The sequence below is a fragment of the Triturus cristatus genome, chromosome 4_1, assembly GCF_964204655.1.
Source record: "Triturus cristatus chromosome 4_1, aTriCri1.1, whole genome shotgun sequence".
Classification (NCBI taxonomy): domain Eukaryota; kingdom Metazoa; phylum Chordata; class Amphibia; order Caudata; family Salamandridae; genus Triturus; species Triturus cristatus.
Genome location: NC_140585.1, coordinates 893,545,927 through 893,571,025, shown reverse-complemented (window position 1 = coordinate 893,571,025; position 25,099 = coordinate 893,545,927). Strand labels below are relative to the sequence as shown.

At 45.3% G+C, this 25,099-nt stretch overlaps 1 protein-coding gene across 1 annotated transcript in view; it reads right to left on the bottom strand.

Annotated features, from left to right (window-relative positions):
- Positions 1–25,099, bottom strand: part of LOC146855752 (CD276 antigen-like) — a 185,648-nt gene that overhangs the window by 86,406 nt on the left and 74,143 nt on the right. The window contains exon 3 of the mRNA XM_085651174.1: positions 20,397–20,741. Within this exon, the coding sequence (XP_085507300.1) occupies positions 20,397–20,741 (345 nt within the window). The remainder of the gene's footprint in view (positions 1–20,396; positions 20,742–25,099) is intronic.

The window sequence follows — 25,099 nt, the reverse complement described above, 5'->3', positions numbered from 1 at the left end:
CTTTGGCATGCTAGTGGTACACCCACTGCACATCCATGCTGCAATCGCCATTAAGTATGTCCTAGGAGGGGGAGGGGCACAGGGCACTGTTAGAGGTTAACCATTGATGTCACTTCCTGTGCAGGTGGATGATGCAAAATTAAGTGATATCACTTCCTGTGCAGATGGTTGATGGGAAATGTAGCTGCAAATGACACAGTAGTTTGCTGAGTTAGATAGGAGGAAAGAATCCATACTAGGTCAGTAAGATGGAAAGACTTTGTATAGTTAGTTCAAACTCTATTCTACATTATTCCATGATGTATGATCTTGCATTTGTTTTAAAAGGAAAGGATATTTTATATTTAGTAATTCTTGTATAATACTAATTGTGATATTGTAAATAATTGGGATTACTAATAATCATATTGCGCAATGTTAGATTATGATATCCTGGATGTTCTGTAATACTTTTATGGAATGTAGACTGCAGCTGTACTGTCTCACTGCACTGCTGGTTTGAACTGATTTAAGATTCTTGTCATTTAGGTTGTGCTGTGCCAGAGTTTGGTATCAACAAGGGCATCCTTCCATACCTTGATTTATTTATGAAAATACCAAAAACCACGATGGCATTAATTACAGAATATATACCAGTCTTCACATTGATAGGCTCGAAAAACAGACATAAAGGCGAAACACCTGTTTGTAAAGACTTTTGGGCCCGATTCACAGAACTAATCTAAGACAAAATCCTAAACCTACTACTTTTGGCATTCACAGAAGGCACATACTACTTTTGGTTAAACTTACTACTTTTGGTTAAATTTACTACTTTTGGTTAAACTTGATTCTTTTCGTATTCACAGAAGGCATTTAGTAGTAGTAAAGTTGGTTTACTACTACTAAATGCCTTCTGTGAATACCAAAAGCAGTATGCTTAACAAAAAGTAGTAAGTTTAACCAAAAGTAGTAAGTGCCTTCTGTGAATACCAAAAGTAGTAAGTTTAGGATTTTGTCTCAGATTAGTTCTGTGAATCGGGCCCAAAGCTGGTAGACTTGATATAGTTATAGGTTTTTTATAGCTATTTAACCAAGAGCCTTATCAGGAGTTGGCCTGGGCGGAGTTCCATGAGTGGCAGAGTGCATTACCTTGTGCTGTTTGCACTGATTGTTAGCACCGGGTGTTTGTCCTGCGCTGTGAAATCAGCGCAAAAGGCAGCACGCGCAGCGCAAGAGGGTGCTGCTTATTTTTGCTGCTCGAGTAGAAGTTCTACTTGAGAGGCAGCTTCCTCAATGCGAACGGAAGGTTTCTCAACGTGAGCGGTAGCGACCATCCGCGACTGCCCGTGCTGAGAAATCATGCTGGGAAGCAGTTTGGCGCTGGAATTTCCTCATTCAAGAACTTATTGTTGGTGAGAGAGGGAAAACACTGCTAATGTAGGGGAGTTTTTCGGAACTCCGCGAGCTCTGTGGAGTGCGAAAAACTCCGCAAACGGAGCAGAGTTCACCACAGAGGCCTAATCAGGAGTGTCTTCAGTCAACAAAATACAATATTACAGCAGGGTTGTACCTCTGTATAATGCAGAGCTCTCCCTGCATCAGAAGAAGAATTCTAAAAGACGGTTGGCACATTATCTATGAATTATGGGGAATCCCTAAGAAAACATTTGTCTCCCCCTACCAGTAAGCACTATTCACTCTTGTCCCCAAAGGATAGGCATATCCATAGAGGCTATCTACATAACTGCTTGCCTTGAACAGATAGGGCCCGATTCACAGAACTAACTTAAGACAAAATCCTAAACTTACTACCATTTTTGTATTCACAGAAGGCACTTACTCATTTTGGTATTCACAGAAGACACTTACTCACTTCGGTATTCACAGAAGTTAGGAGTCCTAACTTTAGGACTCCTAAATGCCTTCTGTGAATAGCGAAAGTCTTAAAATTAGGATTCTTCTCAGTTTAGGAGTCCTAAAGTTAGGACTCCTAACTTCGCTACTACTAAACTGAGAAAAATCCTAATTTTAAGGCTTTCGGTATTCACAGAAGGCATTTAGGAGTCCTAAAGTTAGGAGTCCTAACTTTACTACTACTAAATTGAGAAAAATCCTAATTTTAAGACTTTCCGTATTCACAGAAGGCATTTAGGAGTCCTAAACTTAGGAGTCCTAACTATACTACTACTAAACTGAGAAGAATCCTAATTTTAAGGCTTTCGGTATTCACAGAAGGCATTTAGGAGTCCTAAAGTTAGGAGTCCTAACTTTACTACTACTAAATTGAGAAAAATCCTAATTTTAAGACTTTCCGTATTCACAGAAGGCATTTAGGGGTCCTAAAGTTAGGAGTCCTAACTATACTACTACTAAACTGAGAATAATCCTAATTTTAAGACTTTCGGTATTCACAGAGGGCATTTAGGAGTCCTAAAGTTAGGAGTCCTAACTATACTGCTACTAAACTGAGAAAAATCCTAATTTTAAGACTTTCGGTATTCACAGAAGGCATTTAGGAGTCCTAAAGTTAGGACTCCTAACTTCTGTGAATACCGAAATGAGTAAGTGTCTTCTGTGAATACCAAAATGAGTAAGTGCCTTCTGTGAATACCAAAATGGTAGTAAGTTTAGGATTTTGTCTTAAGTTAGTTCTGTGAATCGGGCCCATAGAGTGTAAGTTGTATGTTCCTGGCTGGCACTTTTATGTAAGCAGTGGCAGTGGACTGGCTCAGTGCTGCCGCTCGGAAGCATGAAGGAGGCAGGTGATTTAGAGTGTACAACGTGCTTGGTACACTACAACTCACACCACGCCAAACATATGACATCAGATAGGCTGCTTTTAGAATGATGAACATCTTACTTAACAACCTGACACATTGTGCTCAACTACTATTTTGTTACAGCAAGCTCCACTAACCCTTTGCCTTACGTTGTCTCCTGGCTAAAATAATAGTTGTGTTTCTTCTGCCTTCCTGGATGTTTTACTTAAGAGACCGAATTAAATCACAGAAGGATATTTTTGCTTCAACTAAACTTCTGAATGACTCACTGAGTACTTACAAGACAAACTAAGGGCCTGATTTAGATCTCAGTAGGTGGGTTACTCCATCATTACGGTGACCGATATCTCGTCTGCGGATATTAGCCTATGGGCTTTATATTTCTGCGGATAAGATATCCGTCACCGTTGTGATGGAGTAACCCGTCCGCCGAGACCTAAATCAGTCCCTAAGTCTTAGTTTTGACATTTGTCCAGGAAAGTACGCTTGGAATAGCCTTATGTTTTTTAATTATTCTCAGTTTTTATGTGTGGATTGTTATCTTTACTCTGTTAAGGTTCTTTTCCTTGTAACTTTTGAATAGATGTCTGGAACCTCACACTTCCCGTGCATTTATGTGTCAGTAACCATTTCTGACCAACATTCCAGATAACATTATGGAAACCAAGTTTTCACTGGAAGGGGTCTGGCGCAGCGGCCAGGGTGCCTGACTCTGGACCATGGGGTTCACGGTTTGATCCCTGGTACCGGCAGCAGGTTAGCCCAGCACCATGTGACTCTGGGCAATAGCTCACTTAATCTTCCCAATGGTCCCCAGTGCTGGGACACCTCTCCAGAGGTAGCTGTGCGCTTTACAAATGCTGGTATTTCATTTCATCTCCTCTGATTGCAGTCCACTGAGCTTCCTCTCAGGTTGGCACCAACTTCAGTCATGATGACTGGACTAGTAATGAACTGCACACAACCTGTCCATTTCCTTTAAACCCCATCTTTTGGTTCATCAGAATCTGTCAAGTGGGTCCTCTATGAACTGTGAACCATAAAGGAACTCATTGTTGTGCACCATAGTGTCAGGATGTGGCATGGAAGTGTATACCTCTAGCCGCCAGTCCCGCAGTTGCACTACTTCCGAAGCTCCTCAACTTGCAGTCTTTAGGAACAGAAGAAGATGTAAGGGTGCACAGAGAGTCAGCCCTATCTGACTAGAAGCCTTGTATCTCAGGACAACGTGCTATGATAAACACCTGAGTAAAGGCAAGAAAGTCCCATGGAGCCAAAGGACTCTCACAAACTGGTTGATGGTGGCAGCAGCTTCAATGCCTAAAATATAAGTTACTCGTGGTCCATAGAGTTCTTGCTAGGCAATTGTAATATATACTAACTGCAGTTGAAATTTGCTGTCTGTGAGAAGTTGGCCTGGTCCACTAGTTATAGTGGGCACCTTGCACCAGTCCAAACAACCTCTTATTGATGATAGGTTAAAGACAACCATTATTGAAAGCTATCCTAGTGGTAGCTATGCAGAGCAGCCTTCAGGCTAAGTCTTGAAGGAATGTAAATCAGCTTGTTTTACCAGTCTATAATTTCTTGAGTGGCTAAATGAAAGGAGACCACACCAGGTATATATATAAAATATATGTATTCAATAGTAAACACACCCCTCTAGTCTCTTTATGAGGCTAGAGGCAAAAGCACATAAGTGACACTTCAAATATTACAGTAAATTAGCACAATACACGTTAGGCCCTAGGGGCGGACCAAACCATATACTAAGAAAGTGGTATGAGAACCATGACTTGAGTAGACACAATGCCTAGAGCCTGTAGAATCACTGGGACCCCAAGAAACCACCCAAGGTAGTGACACAGGGGACCCACGGGGGACGCGTGCAGTGTGAGAACACAGCCGCGAGCTCCCATTGACTTCTATAGGGAAAGTCGCAGTTAAAATTTTAAAGTTTAAGGACACTTAGGAGTGCAATAGGAACAAACCCTTTTGGACTTAGATGGTTCTAGAGCCACCACCCATGGGAGCACCAGAGTACTCGTGTTACCTCACCCAGGGAAGCCGGGTGCATAGGTGTCAAATGGTGTCGGGTCGCGTCGTCGTTTTCAATGGCAGGAGACTGAAAAGTGCTGATGTCGGGAAGAGGAGAAGTGTCTGAAGAGATCCAAGCCTGGATTAAAGATGTGAAGGACCTGTAAGCAGAGGGGACAGAGTCTGGGTCACTTGCCAGTGACTAGGGGCACGATAGACGAATGCCCACCGATGTCGGGTGCTTCAGGTGCGAAGAGGGGAAGCTTGACTCTTCAGCCATGAGGACCAGGAGACACCAAGGACTACCAGGAGCTGGATTAGAGCTGTCCCATGAAGGATATCGAGTGCTGCAGTGTCAGTGCTCAGATTGGATACAACAAGCCTTGGCAACAGCAACCCACGCAGAAAGAAAAGAAATTCTGCGGTGCGGACCAGCAAGGTCCTGGGGACTCCCCAAGTGATGGAGAGTCAGGGCATGTCTGGAGCAATCAGGGAAGCCCAATTAAAGTAAGAGTTGCCTTCACAGAGACCCACTAGTCAACGGACCAGGGATCGCGAAGGAGCCTCGAGCGAACACACAAAAAGCAGGCTCACGGAACACTCATGGAGTGTAGGCCAGCAATCTTCAGTGAAAAATGTGCTCGGGGTCTGGGCTATAAGTAACCCAATGCACAGTCTCAAAGGACATTGAGAAGCTGATGCACTTGCAAATGTGCACAGTGTCCAGGGATTCCGGTTCCACGGTACCCACAAGGGCTATGGGTCTCGACTTTGCTGGGGACTCGGGTCAGCCTCTGGGAAGTCTGGAAACCCACCTCCTGAGATGCAAAGTCTTCGGTGTCCGGCGGGAGCTTCGGAGATGCAGACAGGACAGATGCATCTATGGTGCCTGCCAAGCAGGGGAGTAACTCCTTTACTCCAAAAGAGATTCTTCAGTCATCTAGTCATGTAGATCATCAAAGTTCCAGGATTTCTGTAGCAGAGTTTCGTCCAGGTGTAATCTAAAGTCCTGTAGTCAGGGGTTCCTTCTTTAAACTCAAGGAAGGGGTTGGACTAACTCTGGGGACCCACCTATCGGAGGGTTTGGAAAGAGGGGTGGCTACACCCATTTCCTTTGTCCAGTCCAGTCACGCCAGAGCAGGGGCTGGTAGCCCCTGCAACTGGTTTGAGCTGGACTATGCACAGGGACACCAAGTGGGCCCCCAGTGCAGACTTCAAAGCACTCCTGGAGTGCTCCCACCCAACCCTAATCCACTAAGGCCTGTCTGGGAGGTGGTAACACCTCCCTGTGACAGGAAACCTATTGTCCAGGCCTCCCCTACCGGAGTTTCGGTCAGCAGCAGGAGGCCAGACCCGTGTCTGTGGCTGGCAGCATCCATTTTGTGATGCCAGGGCTCTGTTAGCTGGTACCGGGTATACCGGTGCTGTCATGTCTCTCCCTCTAGAAGGGTTGGATCATACTCCCACACCAGTTACTGGTATGATTCCAAGGTGTTTGACACCAAACACAACATGTTTCTGTGCAGCCAGTCCAAAGTTAGCATTTACCGTTGGGTTATAATGCACTTAAGAGTATATGGTTAGGCTGCATCACAGACAACCCCAGGGTAGAGATTCCGAAGGCTGCAGAGGGGCTCTGCTCATGCATGGGCACCCTCTCACATAAAACCAAGCTCCCTGCCTTCAGGATTGATATGGCCAGCCATAGGGGTGACTGATAGGTTTATATGTGCAGTGATAGGTGAGATATAGTGAACCTATATATCAGTAAGGGGTGCATACACCACCTTACCCAGGCTGCAGTAGCCGGCCTGTGGTGTCATTTTGGAGGGCTTCCCAGGGGTGGCATAATATATGCTGCAGCCCCTGGTAGGCCACTGGGGTACCTATGCCCTGGGTACATAGTATACCATATACTAGGGACTTAAAAGGGCACCCCAGAATCCAATCTGTGGTGTACCTAAGGTAATAGGAATCAATTTAGAGAGGAAGCAGCTAGGCCGGGGTCCTGAATAGCAGTGCCCCAGCCAGACTAAAGTCGAAAAACAGTGAAACATCAGCAAAAAGTGGGGGTAACCATAGGAAGCAGATCCTACTCTCCTACACAGACCCCCCCCCCCCAAACGGAGGGACATTAAACTAACCTTGACCAGTTGAGTCTTCATGTTCTAAGTGGAAATATCTGGAGAGTCCATCTGCATTGGCATGGTTACTCCCAGGTCTATGTTCCACAATATAGTCCATCCCGTGTAGGGAAATGGACCACCTTAAAAGTTTGGGGTTTTCACCCTTCATCTGTTTTAGCCATAAGAGGGGCTTATGGTTTGTCTGAACAATGAAGTGAGTACCTAAAAAGTATGACCTCAACTTCTTCAGAGCCCAAACAACAGCAAAGGCCTCCCTCTCAATGGCTGACCAACGTTTCTCTCTGGGGGTCAGCCTTCAGATTATGAAAGCTACTGGCTGATCATGACCTTCATCATTCAACTGTGACAGTACAGCCCCTAGCCCCAACTCAGATGCATCTGTTTGCACAATTAACTTTTTGGAGTAATCAGGACTTTGCAGAATGGGAGCATTGCACATGGCCTGCTTCAGGTCATCAAATGCCTTTTGACAGCTAACTGTCCACTGAACTTTCTTGGGCATTTTCTTAGAAGTAAGGTCATTCAATGGAGTCACAATGGATCCATAACCTTTTACAAATCTTCTGTAATACCCAGACAGGCCTAAGAAGGCTCTCACCTGAGTCTGGGTAGTGGGAGCAACCCAGTCCATTATGGTCTGGATTTTGCTCTGCAATGGTTGAACCTGGCCTTCACCTACAAGGTGGCCCAGGTACACAACCTGACTCTGCCCTATCTGGCACTTAGTAGCCTTGATAGTTAGGCCTGCTTTTTGCAGGGCGTCCAAAACATTCCTTAGGTGGACCATGTGATTAACCCAGGTGGAGCTAAAGACAACAATATAATCTAGATATGCTCCACTATAGGGTGTTCCAAGGTCTACCAAGTAGGTAACCTCACCTTTCTATTCAACAATTGTATGGGGGCCACACCACTTATCCAGGAGGGCTGCTGGGGCCACAGGCTCCAACACCAACACTTTCTGCCCTGGCTGGTAAACAGTCAGCACAGCCTATTGGCCATGCCAGGCCTTTTGCAATTCCTGGCTAGCCTCCAGGTTTTTAGTTGCCTTTTTCATGTACTCTGCCATCCTGGAGCGGAGACCAAGTACATAGTCCACTATGTCCTACTTAGGGGGTTTGAGAGGTAACTCCCATCCCCCCTTCACCAGACACAAAGGACCCCTAACAGGATGGCCAAACAAAACTTCAAAAGGGCTGTAACCAACCCCCTTTTGAGAAACCTCCCTGTAGGCAAAAAAACGGCAGGGGAAAAGGATGTCCCATCTGCACTCAAGCTTTTCTGGGAGACCTTTGATCATTCCCTTTAAGGTTTTGTTGAACCTTTCAACTAAACCATTACATTGTGGGTGATAGGGTGTGGTGAATTTGTAATTCATTCCACACTCCTTCCACATTGCAGTCAAGTAACTAGACATGAAGTTTGCATCCCTGTCTAATACTACCTCCTTAGGAAAACCCACTCTTGAGAATACACTCAATAGGGCCCTTGCCACCACAGGTGCTGTAGTGGTCCTGAGTGGAATGGCTTCTGGGTACCTAGTGGCATGGTCCACCACCACCAGGATACATCTGTGCCCAGATGCTGTCTGAGGATCCATGGGACCAACTATGTCAACCCCACCATCTCAAAGGGAACCCCCACCACAGGAAGTGGTATCAGTGGGGCCTTTGTGGTTCAACCTGCCTTCCCACTGGCTTGACAGGTTACAAAGGAGCGACAAAACTCTTTGGTGTCTTCAGACATGTGCGGCCAATGAAAGTGAGGAACAATTCTGTCCCAGGTCTTGTTTTAGCCCAGGTGTCCTGCTAGGGGAATATCATGGGCTAGTGTCAATAGGAAGCCCCTAAACTTTAAAGGTATTACCAACCTCCTGGAAGCACCAGGCTTGGGGTCTCTACCCTCTGAATATAGGAGTCCATCATCCCAATAAATGTTATGGGTGCCACTAGCATTCCCAGCAGCCTCATCAGCAGCTTGCTTTCTGAGGGTTTCAAGAGAGGGGCAGATCTGCCCTGGAAGGACCCCCTGTCCACAAGAACTCAACCTGATCAGGCTCAAGCTCCTCTGGGACAGTTCCTTCTTCAGGTCCAACATCATCTCCCTCAGGAGGCTGATCTGTATTCTTAGTCAGGGGGAAAGGCACTACTGCTCCTCCTCTTGGGAGGCACCTGGTCCATTCTTCCAGAATCCAGGGCCTGTCCAGTGTTTGACATTTTGGCCTGTGACCTGGTCACAGCAAATACATTGGCAGGGATCCCTAGCATTTCTGCATGTGTCCTGAGCTCCACTTCAGACCAAGCTGAAGTTTCTAGATCATTGCCAAGCAAGCATTCAACAGGGAGGTCTGCACTTACCACAACCTTTTTGAGGCCAGTTACCCCTCCCCAGGAGAAATTAACATCTGCCAAGGAATGGTTTGTCCTGACATTGCTAGCATTGGTCACTTGGTACATTTCACCAAGTATAATCTGCCCAGGATCCACAAGATCTTTTGTCACCATTGTGAAACTTGCTCCTGTGTCCCTGAATGCCAAAGCCTCTTTTCCATTAATCAAAGGCTGCTGTCTATATTTTCCCAAGTAACTGGGTCTCACAAAGGAGGACATATCCATGCCTCCATCACAGATCAGGACAGTCTGAGATGGAACTCTGACTAGGCCAGAGTCCATCTCAGAACCCAGGGTTAACCTTACTACACTCTTATTCTGAGTACCACCAATTGTAGCTGCACTAGGGGAACAGTTGCCTCAGGGGCAATGGTGGCTGGAGTTGAGTCTTTGGACTTTGTACAGTCACTAGTCCAATGGGTTTTCTGTTTACAGATGTTACACCATGGTTTCTTTTGGCCTTTACCTTTGTTAGATTGGGACTCCCCCCCAGATGAAGATTTTTGGGGACCTTGAGAAGACTTCTGGTCTTTACCCTTTTCCCCACCCATGTCAGAGTTCTTTGAATCTTGCTTCTTACACCACCTTGCTTCTGAACCTTCTGTCTCACCCTGGTTCTGACCTATTTGTCTGCCTTCTTTCCCAATTCTTGGGGAGAGGTCAGATCAGAGTCCACCAGATACAGATGCAACAGCTGATTTTGACAATTATTAAATATCTGCTCCGTCATAATTAGGTTGTACAATCCTTTGAAATCACACACCTTGCTGCCAAGCAAACAGCCCTCCAGAGCCTTAGTAGCACAATCTACAAAGTCCACCCAGTCTCGATTCTGTGCCTTTTGGGTATCTCTGAACTTTAAACTATATTGTTCAGTGGTTAGGCCAAACCCTTCAATCAATGCACTCTTCAAGCTTTGATAATCATCAGGATCCTCTTCTCTTACAGTGAGGAGCTTATCTCTACCTTCGTCTGCAAAGGTGAGCCACAAGATTGCTGCCCACTGCTCCCGGGGGACCCTCTGTACTTTACAGGCCCTTTCCAGTGCAATAATCCATTTGTGGATGTCATCCCCACTCTTGTAGGGAGGGACAATCTTGTTTCGGTTTCTATGGTCATGAGACCTCTCCCTAACAATAGGGAAGTTGCTGCCACCATGGGGCTCTAGCCACAGCTTCTTTCTAGTTTTCTGAAGCTCTAGGGACTCCCTTTCTAGGGCTATCTGCTCTCTTCTGATCCTAAACTGAGCTTCCTCATACTTCAGCAGTCTTTCTTTTCTCTCATGAGAGGATTCCCTCCTATGAGAGGAAAATGAGGTCCCTATGGAGGTGTCCGAATGGTTAGACTCCTGAGAAGGAGATCTGGACCTTCTAGGCACACTCCAAACTCCTGGTGGAGTAAAGAGAGGGCCATCATGACCATCTTCCTCATCTTCAGGGGGAGTTGCATTATCCAGGTCAAGATCATTGTCATCTTCCTGGCCAGCTCCAGAGCTCAGGTCAGGGGTGTCTGTACCCCTGGGCCCTTCCTCATCAGCTGCCCCACCCACTCTCGCTACCCCTTCAGATCCTGAGGTCTTTCTGAGATCATCCAACAGCAGCACCTCTATGAGGCTTTGGATGATTGCACTTTTGCCTGTCTTTAACTTCCTAGTACTACACAATGCTCTCAATTCCAAGAATGGGAGTTTGCCGTACTTGGAGGCTAGAAGCCCACTGGCTTCTGGCAGTGACCCACTGGTTCCTGGCCTTGAAGACATCATTTGTGAGGTGAGGTGTATGCACTCGCTACTCTAGTGTGGCCTACTAAACTCTCTTGAGTTGTAGAAAGGGTGTGCTAAGCCCTTGACACACTACTCTAAGTTCAGTAGAACTTACTGTAGTTTTAGCTTGTATTATATGTACCTTAGGTACCTTTAATGGTTTTCAGTTAGTCACTCACTTGAGATTATCTGGTAAAACAAAGGCAAGCTTGAATGCCAACCGCTGCACACCAATGTTAAAAGTTGGCCTGGTGTATGCTGTCCACTAGTTATACTAGTTATAATGGGCACCTTGCACCAGTCCAAACAACCCCTTATTGATGATAGGTTAAAGACAACCTTTATTGAAAGCTATGGAGAGCAGCCTTCAGGCTAAGTCTTGAAGGAATTAAAGCAGCTTGTTTTACCAGTCTATAATCTCTTGAGTGGCTAAATGAAAGGAGACCACACCAGGTAAATATATAAAATATATGTATTTATTACTAAACACATTTACTAGTCTCTTTATGAGGCTAGAGGCAAAAGCGCATAAGTTACACTTCAAATATTACAGTAAATTAGCACAATACACGTTAGGCCCTAGGGGCGGACCAAACCATATACTAAGAAAGTGGTATAAGAACTACGACTTGACTATACACAAGGCCTAAAGCCTGTAGAATCGCTGGGACCCCAAGGAACCACCCAAGGTAGTGATACATGGGACCCACGGGGCACGTTTGCAGTGTGAGAACACAGCCGCGAGCTCCCGTTCGCTAAGTCGCAGTTGGAATTTTAAAGTTTAAGGACACTTAGAAGTGGACTAGGAACAAACCCTTTTGCAGTTATATGGTTCCAGGGCCACTACCCATGGGAGCACTGGAGTACTTGTGTTGCCTCACCCAGGGAAGCCGGGTGCATAGGTGTCAAATGGTGTCAGGTCGCGTCGTCTTTTTCATTGGCAGGAGACTGAAAAGTGCTGATGCCAGGAAGAGGAGAAGTGTCCGAACAGATCCAAGCCTGGATTGAAGATGTGAAGAACCTGAAAGCAGAGAGGACAGAGTCTGGGTCACTTGCCAGTGACCAGGGGCACGAAAGACTAATGCCCACCGATGTCGGGTGCTTCAGGTGCGAAGAGGGGAAGCTTGACTCTTCAGCCACGAGGACCAGGAGGCGTCAAGGCGAACCAGGAGCTGGATTCGAGCTGTACCATAAAGGATGTCGAGTGCTGCAGTGTCGGTGCCCAGATTGGACACAACAAGCATTGGCAACAGCAGACCACACAGAAAGAGAAGAAATGCTTCGGTGCGGACCAGCAAGGTCCTGGGGACTCCCCAAGTGATGGGGCACATCTGGTGCAATTAGACAAGCCCAATTAAAGTAAGAGTTGACTTCGTAGGGACCCACCAGTCAACGGACCAGGGATCGCGAAGGAGCCTTGAGCAAACACACAAAGGGCGGGCTCACGGAACACTCGTGGAGTGTAGGCAAGCAATCTTTAGTGGAAAAGGTGCTTGGGGTCTGGGCTACAAGTATTCCAATGCACAGCCTCAAAGTACGTCGAGAAGCTGATGCACTTGCAACTGTGCACGGTGTTCAGGCGTTCCGGTTCCACGGTACCCACGAGGGCTATGGGTCTCAGCTTTGCTGGGGACTCGGATCAGCCTCTGGGAAGTCTGGAAACCCACCTCCTGAGTTGCAAAGTCTTCGGTGTCCGGTGGGAGCTTTGGAGATGCAGACCGGACAGATGCGTCTTTGGTGCCTGCCAAGCAGGGGAGTAACTCCTTTGCTCCAAGGGAGATTCTTCAGTCATCTAATCGTGTAGATTGTTGAAGTTCCGGGACTTCTGTAGCAGAGTTTTGTCCAGGTGTAATCTAAAGTCCTGTAGTTAGGAGTTCCTTCTTTATACTCAAGGAAGGGGTTGGACTAACTCTGGGGACCCACCTATGGGAGAGTTTGGAAAGAGGCGTGGCTACCCCATTTCCTTTGTCCAGTTTCACGCCAGAGCAAGGGCTGTAGCCCCTGCAACCTGGACTATGCACAGGGACTCCAAGTGTGCCCCCAGTGCAGACTTCAAAGCACTCCCGGAGTGCTCCCACCCAGCCCTAATCTACTAAGGCCTGTCTGGGAGGTGGTAACACCTCCCTGTTACAGGAAACCTATTGTCCAGGCCTCCTCTGCCGGAGTTTCGGTCAGCAGCAGGAGGCCAGACCCGTGTCTGTGGCTGGCAGCATCCATTTTGTGATGCCAGGGCTCTGTTAGCTGGTACCGAGTATACTGATGCTGTCATGTCTCTCTCTCTAGAAGGGTGGGATCATGCTCCCACACCAGTTGCAGGTGTGGGGGGTATGATTCCAAGGTGTTTGACACCAAACACAACATGTTTCAGTGCAGCCAGTCCAAAGTTAGCATTTACCGTTGGGTTATAATGCACTTAAGAGTATATGGTCAGGCTGCATCACAGACAACCCCGGAGAAGAGATTCAGAAGGCTGCAGAGGGGCTCTGCTCATGCATGGGCACCCACTCACATAAAACCAAGCACCCTGCCTTCAGGATTGATATGGCCTGCCATAGGGGTGACTGATAGATTTATATGTGCAGTGATAGGTGAGATATAGTGAACCTATATCTCAGTAAGGGGTGCATGCACCACCTTACCCAGGCTGCAGTAGCAGACCTGTGGTGTCATTTTGGAGGGCTTCCCAGGGGTGGCATAATATATGCTGGAGCCCCTGGCAGGCCTCTGGGGTACTATGCCCTGGGTACATAGTCTACCATATGCTAGGGACTTATAATGGCACCCCAGAATCCAATCTGTGGTGTACCTAAGGTACTAGGAATCAATTTAGAGAGGAAGCAACTAGGCTGGGGTCTTGAATAGCAGGGCCCCAGCCAGACTAAAGTCGGAAAACAGTGAAACATCAGCAAAAAGTGGCGGTAACCATAAGAAGCAGATCCTTTTCTCCTACACTGTCTATCAGGAGACAAAAGACAAGAGAAGAGTCAGATGTTGATGGGCAGATTCCTGATTACATGTGGGCTTTAACACATTCCTGGGGGCTGTGTGACATGTTATGTCAGCTTCATGAAACATTCTACAAACCCTCCTTAGCAAAGGTGAATTTCGAAGTTTAGCCACACATTTTCTGTGTTTTTTGCATCATATTTTAGGATATTGATGGCTGAAGGATACTTCTTTAATAGTAAAGGGGTTTTTAAGGGTATTTAGTTGCCAGGTCTATTACAGCCTGAGAAGAAGGACATTCCACCCTACCATCCATCTCTAACTGCACCAACCTTTTGCATCATGATCTGTCTACTTGAAGTGAAGATCCCAACATGGGCAGCAAATAGCATACAACTACTTTCACTAATATGTTTCAGGATAACATCACTTTCCCTCACCACCATGCATGGAAGGCTCTTCTGCAGGTACCCTCACCCCAAGACTCTGCTCCTACTATCCACTTCTTCCCATCCTATAGGAAGCGTGCATAGTGCTTATTTTGTAATAAGTGCCAGTGCCCAAAGTTTTGCTCTGAAGCCAATGGCTGAATGACTGAATGTTGAGGTGACAAATACCAAGGATGTGTATTCTTGATTTCCCATTATAACACTTCAATCCACCAGGTACTCCCTGCCTCTTTAACTTGCTCTTGCAGGCTCTTTTCCATCCTTCCTTTCTCCCTTTGTGGCTGTTTGTCAATAATTCTCTTCCTCCTTCTTTCCGCATTTTGTGTGTGTTGTTTATTTGCTCTGGATCTAGGTTTGTTGAGGGAAAATAAAGGCTGGTCCCCAAAAAATTATTGCACTGCTTTTGGGTCACATTCAAAATAAGGGTGGGTGTAGTTGGCAGAGTACCACTACACGGAATTCTGCAGAGTTGAACAAAAACTCCACTCCGCAACTCTGTTCCGTTTCATGCCAATTAATAAAACAGAAACCTCACATACCTTTGATAACATAGTCATCTCACAAAAGTGAAAATGAAAATATAGCAAGCAGTGAGAGAGGTGATGATTTTGGGATCCTCCCTAACCTAGGGAGAGAACCAAGCAGATGCCTTTAACACCAAGAGCACATCATGCTGAACGATTCGGTGGTGGTCCCAGTGGTCCCGGTCGGTTGGATGAACTTTGGAAAAATATGGAATAAAAATATTGAATATGGAAAAGTTGTAAGTCACCTCTTTTTGAAGCTGTGCGATTGGTTTTGCAACACAGATTTGCTGCAATTGTTCTTCCCATCCTCCTAGGACCACTCCAAGCACAGTCAGTTATGGGCAAAAATACAATCCCAACCAAAGGCCCTGCAAAACATTATGGGACGAGATTCTAGAGTGCAGTGAACATTATAGTATCCAATATCAAAACATTCCTCAAGGGGGAGGCTCTCCCGCTCAGCTGAGAGCCAATACTATAATATTCACTGCACTCTAGAATATAGCCCCATAATGCTAATCCAGGAGGCAACACAACCATGGACATTAAATGAAATGTTTTCTCCATGTGTTGAATAGTGTATGCTCCTCCAAATTGGGTGAGATATGTGTGTGAAGTATGAATGTAGGAGTGAGACAAGTAAGGCTGTGATGTCTTGTGAGTTGGTTGTGGTGTGAGATTAATACAGTATAGGGGGTTCTGTATATAAATATGTTTATGATGTATTACATTATGAATCACTGATCTAAAAAAACTTTTCTTCTGTATAAAAGACAAAAAAAAGAAATGTTAATGTATTAGAACTGGGGGTCTCTAGTTGGCAGTGGTAGGAGCCTTTGACTAAATAGGGACCCTTGCTTCTAGTCAGGGTAAGTGGGTACACTTCTAAAATAACCCCTGCTCACCCCCTTGGTAGCTTGGCACGAGCAGACAGGCTTATCTCAGAGGCAGTGTGTAAAGCATTTGTGAACACATACAGTAATACAGTGAAAACACTACAAATGGACAGCACACCAGTTTAGAAAAATATCCACAATACTGTACTCAAAAATAGACTTTAAAATGGTAGGAAATAGCTTAGTTCAATGTAGATGGTAAATGCAAAACTTTACTCTCAAAGGGCCAAATTATCAAGTAACGGCGATAACATTATCGCCACTTTAGCGGCAGGAAACTGCCGCTAAAGCGGCGATAATGGGCTTGATAATATGCCCTTGTGAATTCCCATAGAAGCCCAGGTCCTGGTGTGAACCTGGGCTTCTATGGGAATTCAGAAGGGCATATTATCAAGCCCATTATCGCCACTTTAGCGGCAGTTTCCTGCCGCTAAAGTGGCGATAATGTTATCGCCGTTCCTTGATAATATGGCCCAAAGTACCTTGGATGCGTCACGCAATACAAACAAAAGGGTCGCAGGGAAGGTGATGCGTCGGTTCCTTGCTTCGGGGAAGGTGATGCGTCGGTTCCTTACTGCAGCGCAGGGGAGGTGGTGCATCAGTTCCTTACCGGAGAGGAGGTAATGTGTCGGTTTCTTACTGTGATCCGATGTGATGTGACAAGATGGCGCCTCAATGCGATGATCCTGTGCGATACGAGAAAATGGCGTCTTGATGCGATGCGACAATGTTGCGATGCGATGCGTGCACAGCCGATGGCCGTGTGGCAAACTCAGTAACTTCTGAGCCGCAACAGGCCCTGCGACACGCTTCTTCGGTGATGTGCTGGCGACCTCTGCGGCAGCGACATGCTTCTCGGGTGATGGGACACGCTTTGTTGATGATGCGACAGCGAACAGCTGCAGCGGCGGCACGCTTCTTCGGTGATGTGACGGCAACTGCTGCGGCGGCGACACGCTTCTCCTTGTTGCATCGCGCTTCTAGCTCCCATCGACTCTCAGTCTTCTCAGAGGGCCCAAACAACAGTAGGCACCTTTCTGCAGGCAGAGTTCCACAGCAAGGGAATTCAGGGGAGCTGAGGGTGAAGTCTTGTATCCCTGAGACTTCAGGCAGGAGGTAAGCACAGTTCCAGCCCTTGGAGATTCTTCTTCAAGATTGCAAAAGTACACACAAAGTTCCTTTTCTCTTTTCCTTGGCAAATAAAGTAACCACTGCAGGCCAACCCCAACAGCACAGGGGCAGTCTCCTCCTTCAGCTTCCTTGGTTCTTCTCCTTGGCAAAGGGTCGTTGTCTCTGAAGGCAGAGAGTGTCTGTACTTAGTCCAAACCAGTTCTGTGCAGTCCTGGAGCACTTTGTTTACAGGACTCCTTTCCTTTGACTGTGTGGGCCAGGGTCATCAGACGCACCACAGGAGGTGGAGCCAGCATTGTGGAAAGCAGGTACAGCCCTATTCAGGCCCAGGTGCTACTCCTGCCACCATTCCTCATGCAGATAGGTCTATTCAGCCTTGTGCTGACTCACCCTGTCTTCTGGAGCCCCCCAGCCCCTGTCACTCACAAACCAGACATGGAATACACAACCTAGCAGAGGCAGGCTTGGCTGGTTAGGCAAGAAAATACCTACTTTCTAAAAGTGGTATTTTCAAACACAGAATGTTAAAACCAACTTCACTAAAAGATGTATTTTATCATTCTGAGTTCAGGTATACTAAACTCGAATTTCTACCTAGTTCCCTGAGTCAGTTAGGATTATAAGATGTTATAATCAAACTGCCCATTCTGGCCTATGGGAACAGGTAGCCTTGCAATAGTGAAAAACGAAATTAGCTGTAATTCACTATTAGGACATGCCACACATGTCAGGGCATGTCCTACCTTTTACATACAATGCACCCTGCCCTTGGGCCTACTTTAGGGTGACTAAAATGTAGAAAAAGGAAGTTTTAGGAACTGGCAAGTGGGTGTACTTGCCAAGTCGACATGGCAGTCACAGACTGCACACAGGCTCTGCAATGGCAGGCCTGAGACACACTTTACAAGCTGCTTCTGTGGGTGGCACAACCAGTGCTGCAAGTCCACTAGCAGCTTTTGATTTACAGGCCCTGGGCACACATGGTGCACTGTACTAGGGTTTAACAGGTAAATCAAATGAACCAATCATGGAGTCACTAATCCAATACAATACTTTAAAATAGGGAGCACTTGCACTGTGGCACTGAATAGCAGTGTCACAGTGCCCAAAGCATCAAGACCAGAAAAACACATAGCAAAAATACAGGAGGCAACAGCAAAAAAATGGAAGGGAGACCCACGCCAATAGTGCCAGGTCTAACATAATGTATTTTGAAAAATGAAAATGAATTTTATAAATAAAAAACACTAATTTTATAAATAAAGCACTGCTGGTTTTTGATGTATTGATACAGTGAAGGGACCGCCCAAGAAGCTTAATATAGCCGCTGTTGAAGAGATACAGGTGGAGTGGGAATGCTCTTGGAGCGTTTGTTTCAGTTTCTTGTTTTTTCCCCCTCCTCCCAGACCTAAATTATCATTTTAGGGGGTACCTTTTGTATATTATACCTGCTCCATCCTCTTCAGGCTGGACTGGCCGTAGTGGGTACCAGGCGTTTCCCCAGTGGGCCGCTAGGGTGGGGGCCGATTTTGGCCCCCAGGACCCGTTTTTGTTCCAGGGCTGTTTTTGCAGCATAGTTGCAAAATCATCCCCTGTAACAAAATCGTCCGAAACTGGCCCTGGCAAACAGCTCGGCCGCTCCCAGGGGGGCAGGCCAAGCTCTTTACCAGGGTCGGTTTTGGTTCCCAGTCTCGCCCTGATCATCTTCCACACCTGTTCAAAACCCCACCCTCCATAACACAGAGACCCAGTATGGTCGAGTCCACCTACAACAATCTCAGCTACTACTGCTTCCACCTGTCCTTCCAAAATCTCTGGCACGAAGAAACCTCTGGCCTACAAACCAGATATTTGCAACATCACCATACTCTACTTTCGTACGGCACATCACCTATTCCAACCTGCTGCTGACAAATACACACCAGGTCCTCCCACCTCTGAGGATGGTCATTGCCCCTCTTTACTTCTGTCATCTAAAACTTCCTCTCAAAATACCTGTGCAATCTCAGATACTTTTGCCTTTAGGAAAATAGTAAACACGTGTTTCTGCCCCTCGTGACCGCTTTCACACTACCAAAATCATCTCACTTCCAGTCACATTTTCCCAAGAACCAGCCCAGACAGCACTCACCTACAGGCTTATCAGCCTTCTGCGAAAAACAATCCAATGCTCAGATATCTCATTGCTAAGAGGTCACGCCACAGGCACGGTCGTACTTTGCAAATACTGCATGATGTAACCCTTCATACAGCTGATGTAAATGGGAAAGATACACATGGCAGACCTCACTGTAAAGGAATCTTCTTTTACAAGGACCCCGTTAGCATGCCTTGTTTGGCAGGGCTAGGTGTACCACGTCACTCTGATAAGCACATCACATATTTCTGTGAGGGTGTTGTCAGTCAAAACCATCCCCTTCAAGCAGCTTTGGACAGAGGGCTAAATTGAGCCGAGTGCCCGTTACTTTGAAAGGAATACTTTTTATAGTTAATTAACTTACAAATTAGTTTCCTATGATTTGCAAATGATCAGCTTTTTGTCAGTAATTTGAAAGTAGAATGTCATCTATATTAAGGCTACTCCTCCAGTGTTTAAGCACCGCACCGCATGACCCCCGAATCATCATTTTAGAATAATTTTAATCAGCCATAAATTGATAAAATTATTTTACCTCAGTCTGGTTCTTTACTATCTTTTATAGCCCGCCGTAGCGGGCTATACCAGCTGTTAATGGCCCGCTGCAGCGTTAAAGGCCCGAGCCGAAGGCGAGGGACTTTAACAACAGCAGCGGGCCATTAACAGCGGTATAGCCCTGCTACGAAGGGCTATAAGGCTATTAGAACATTCTGCCACTAGAGGGCAGAATGTTCTACCAAAACAAAGCCCTTCAGGGAGCGCGAGGGGATTGAAATCCCCTCAGGCTCCCTGAAGTCTTTGTTCACAGCCAGAGCTGTGAACAAAGACAATCATTGGAATGTTGGAGCTCCGGGCTTATACCGGCCAGTATTAGCCCGGAACGCTCCATTGTCTTCAATGGAGCTTCCAACGTTCCAATGTTCTAATATAAATTAAGGAACACATACACATCTCTAGGGAGCGATTTTAAGAATCCTCTCCGTCTCTTCAAGTCACCCAATAACTATGTGATGTTATTGATGTAAAAACACTGTCTGTGTGAACTTCCTACCTTAGAATAAAAAGATACCCAGGCCCCGTTAAATATTTTTACACCTAAATCTTCCTACTAACATCTTTAATTGTGGTATCAAATTTCGATTATTAAACGTTTACTCATGTAGTGAAGATACTACTTATGGCCTTCAAAGGAATAACATCAGAGGTACTTACTCTGCACTTGAAGTACAACGTGTTTAGGTGGCTCTCCGTCCCTGTCATGCAGTATGTAGTGGCAGGTGTAACTCCCAGCATCAGACGCTCGCACATCTTTCAATAACAGAGACGCGTTCCCTTCCTGAAACTCCTCGGGGAATAGCTGTGTCCGCCCTTTGAACTCCTCTTCCTGGTACCCAGGCTGGTCTCTTTCATAATCAAATCTGTGCACAACTGCGTCATTTTCTGAGCGCTGCCAGACGATAACAAGGTGTTCCAATGTGAACTCTCCACTGTAGGCCCCTTGACAAGGCAGCAGCACATCTTCGTGTAAATTCGCTTTTATCACTGAAGCATCCTGTCCTATCAAAACAACATTTTTTTATAATTAAAACAAAGAAATGGCAAGCAACGTGTTCATTCAATGTAAGTATCTCGATTGAATGCTGCTAGACGGTAAAATATTATTTCATTCTCTATCAACTTCATTTAATCATTTTATCGCCATGACAATTTCACTCTCAGAAATAAATGTGTCTACACCCGGATGTAATGTAGCACTGCTTTAGAGTTCCTGAAACTGTAAGAGTTTTTTCTAATGTGCAATTATGGTGTGAAAATTATTTGTGAGAATTAATGATTTTAATGATGCATGGAATCGTTATTGATTAATTAATGATGTTGCACTTGAAACAATTTGACTACCTTACCTAGAAGTATAATTAATGATGTGAAGTAGTTATGTCACATTTTCATGTGAGATCCCATTTATATTAAAATTAATGCAGTTTCTGGTGTTCTGCTCATCTTGCTCCTGCTCATTCCCCCATCCAGTCAGTGACCTGTTGCTAGCCATGTCTTCCCTCGTTTCCGCAGAGCACAGAGTGATAGGACCTCAATGTTGATAGTCAAAGGTGAACAACTATGTTAGAAAGCATACATTGTGAATGAAGCTTCCATCATGTACCTAAAGTATGATTTTCAAGGACTTCTGCCGGACGTTCTGATGCAGGTGTGCTAGAGAACATGACTCTCTGAGCCATTGTTTAAGAAATGTTTCATTTTGTACTATACATCTCCAGAGTGCAGTTGCTGAGAAAGAAGGTGGGAGATTTCTCTTACATTAAGGAATGGGTTAGTGCTAATACCGCAAATAATTACGTAGTTGTTTCTGATTTCCCAGTGCAACCTAGCTATGATCATACCATGCTGAATTTGCAGATTCTATTAATAGATATGCGTGAAGTATGTATAAAATCCCTGGGTTTTGGGATCCAGGGTGACTTTCCATTTTCCTCCTGAGACAGTCTATTTGTTTTTAGACTTGAGATGTTGTCAGTACTCTTTATGAGTTTGGCTCTCAGAATTTGTCTAGAGTTGCCTGAATAGGGTTTTTGCTAAGTTTTGTGATTCTGTATTTCTGTATCTGAGCCTTCGTGATGATTTATACGTTGTTTGTACCGTAGTTATTAACAATTCTGTAATACATCTATTATTCCGTATTTTTGATCTAGAACGCAGTTAATAATTGGTTCCATATTTTATTCTGCAAAATTTACATGTATTTGATGAGGAGTGTTTTCTCCTAACTGCTAGTTCAAGGGAAAATCTCAGAGCCGAATTGTTTAGGTTAAAATCAGGGTGCCTAAAATATTGGGGTTCAGGTGATTATTGGGCTTCAGCTCCCACAAAACCATGAATTTACGTACTGTATTTCCACTTTTTACTTCCTGCATTTCACTTTTACTTTTTTTAAGTCGTTTTTTAAGTAGACTAACCATCTTCTCTGGAAAGCTCTGGCACTGATTGGGTCAAGGGCCTGCAAGTGACAAAATGCTTCACATTTTCTACATATTATAGCGTGTATTCATGCATGCACAGCACACTCATGATCTTGTATGCAAATTGTTGTTGCCTCCCAGTGACTGCCTAGTTCATTATTGTGTATAGAGTAGACTATTGGAAATGACTGCAAACGTTTTCAGCATTAACTTCCTCCTGTTTGAATCCCTAAGATTCAAGAAAAAGACCTAAACATGCACCATCTCCGGATCTGCAATGAAAATATGTAACTTGCTCCCATTTGAGATTAGGTCTAATCCCTCAACTGACGTATTCAAGGAAGAAGTCAAAAAATTCTTCTGGACATATTCGTAACATACATTTCTGGTCCTGTGGATTTCCACCCACAGGGCATCACCCCTAGGAAACTATGCCACTCCGGCAAACATGCATCTACATACTGCCACGAACATTTTGCCTGAATGATGATATCCTGTGTAGAGCATTTTTGAATGTCTTGGAATGGACCAGACTACAAAACCTTATACTGAATGTCATAAAACAAAATGTGATGCTAATGTACAGCACTTTTAAACCCATGCATCATGTTTGCGCTTTAGAACAAAAGAAAGAAACAAAGAAAGGAAAACAACAACAATCTACAGCAGTTTACTAATGATGCTAGTGCTGGTTTGTGACAAATATATTTAATTCTTATTTTTATAGAATTGTATTCTTGGTACAAAAACTTTTGAAAAGGGTTAAATCACATGGTGGAATGAAAAATTAAAATGAAGTGGTATTTATTTATTGACACAGCATTTATTGTATTAAAAGAAAAGTAAGAGTTTCAAACGATGGGTGTGTGTGTGAATCATCACAGTTCACACAAACCCGTGCTGTTTATATAAGTGACGCTGGTGATCAGTTTGTGCCTAGAGATGACCCGCTGTATGAACCTTGTTTAGATACAAAGCACTATGTGTACCAGGCAGTCGAAAGTAAATAAGCCTGGCTTGCAATTTGCTTATCAGTCAGAACTGCTAGGTTTGCCAGCTCAGAAGAATGGAAAGCAGCGCCATCACAAAGGGCAGGCCAGCTCAATGAAACAGCAAACATTACTTGTGAGCCATGAAGGCATATCAATTCTGAATTTTATTCTTCTGAATTTACTGCGCGCAATTACATAAGGTAGTATTATTACCTGCTATTTACAGTACTTAGAAGTGGAAGACATAAAAGAGAATTTTAGATTATCTGGATAAATAGCCCAGAAGCTGCACTATTTAACAGGATATCCAGATAAATGGTGCAAAAAATGTGCCTTGTAACATGCAGTCTTTTAGGGGCTCATTATGATGGCGGGAGGATCGCCACCACCAGACCGGCGATGGCAATCCTCCCGCCATCACAATGTAATTCACCCACGGCCAAATTAGGATGGCAGTGGGAATCACATTGGTTCTGCGGCAGACGGAAAGTCCGTCCGCCATGGTCCTCCAAGGAGGTCCTTTTCCGCCCGCCTTACGGAACCCGGAACCAGGGCATCATTGCGGTGGTGCTGTGTAGGCACCGCCGTAGTGATTAGGATGAGCCCTTCCGCCTGTCTTTTTGCGGTGGATATCCCACCGCAAAAAGACAGGCGGAGACTGGCTTTGGGGCCCCGTTGCAGGCCCTCTTTGTGGGGGGGGGGGGGTGCCCTGGGGGTACCCATGGTACCCCCTACATTTCCATGCACAAGGTGGAAGGCACCGCGTGGTGCCTGACACGTTGTGCATGGAAATGCACATTGTGGTATTTTCACATTGTGGACGGTGCTGCAGCCAGCAGCACTGTCCGCAATATGAAAAGGCGAGGATGTGCCCGCCAGTGATGCGGGCGCATCCTAATTGGGCTAGTGGGACCGCCGCATGTCTGGCGGGCGGTCCCATCACCGTTATGATGGCGGGCGGACTGATGTCCGCCTGCAATCATATAACCCCCTTAATTCGATAAATCTGTGTTAATTACCACAATATCAGGGTAAGTAATGGAGAATCTGCTATTAAACAAACTTCATTTTAAATGGTGCAGTGCTTAAAGTATTTCACACACACCCTGAATGAACAGCAATATATCTGTGCTATCTAACACAAGACCTTGTATTATGGGTTAACCACTCCCTATGTACAACGCTAAGTTAGCATAACCTCGTCGGCTGTTAGAAAGCCAGCTTGCTGCTTTTGCACGCGACACTGTTACATGTTATTCATTCGAGAACTGCTGACTCGACTTTGCTTCACATGAGAACCGTCTGTTGTTTAACATCCTTAACAGTAAGTAGTGACCTTGGTCTGTACACCGTGTAAAGAACGAGTCTGGGTCACTAGACAGTGCAGGTTGTTGTGTTCAGGTTGATCGTACCACTTCTTAGCCATAACATACATACAGCTGCCAATACCTGAAAGACGAGTCCTTTCATATTGCAGAGCAGCATGTTTTCACGGGCATTTCGAAACAAAGAGCTGTTGCAGGAGAGAGCCTAGCTGATCCTGTGATGTGATTCCACTAAGCTGATCCATAAGGTATGGGGTCCCCCATGCAAGCCTAAGAGACCTTCTATTAGTCTAATAATAACCTATTAGTTGCTAGAGAAAGGAGGGTGGTCGCTTTCCACTGTCATTATTATTATGATTGCTCCTTTCATTTTCTATGGTATTGTAACAATGCTGATGGTTCTGATCTTAACCATTTGTCTGCTTGTGTTAGCCAAAGTACTGCATCTTAGGACGCGAGGTTTATAAAATAAACTCTTTAAACTTTACCGTGTCTTTGTTATTCTGTTGTGGACTGATATATAGATACCAACGGGTATTTCGGATTCCCACCACTCCTGAGAAAATTTAAGTCGCTTGTTCTGGGTTGTCTATACATTGGGACCGCCGAGCTAAATCTCGGAT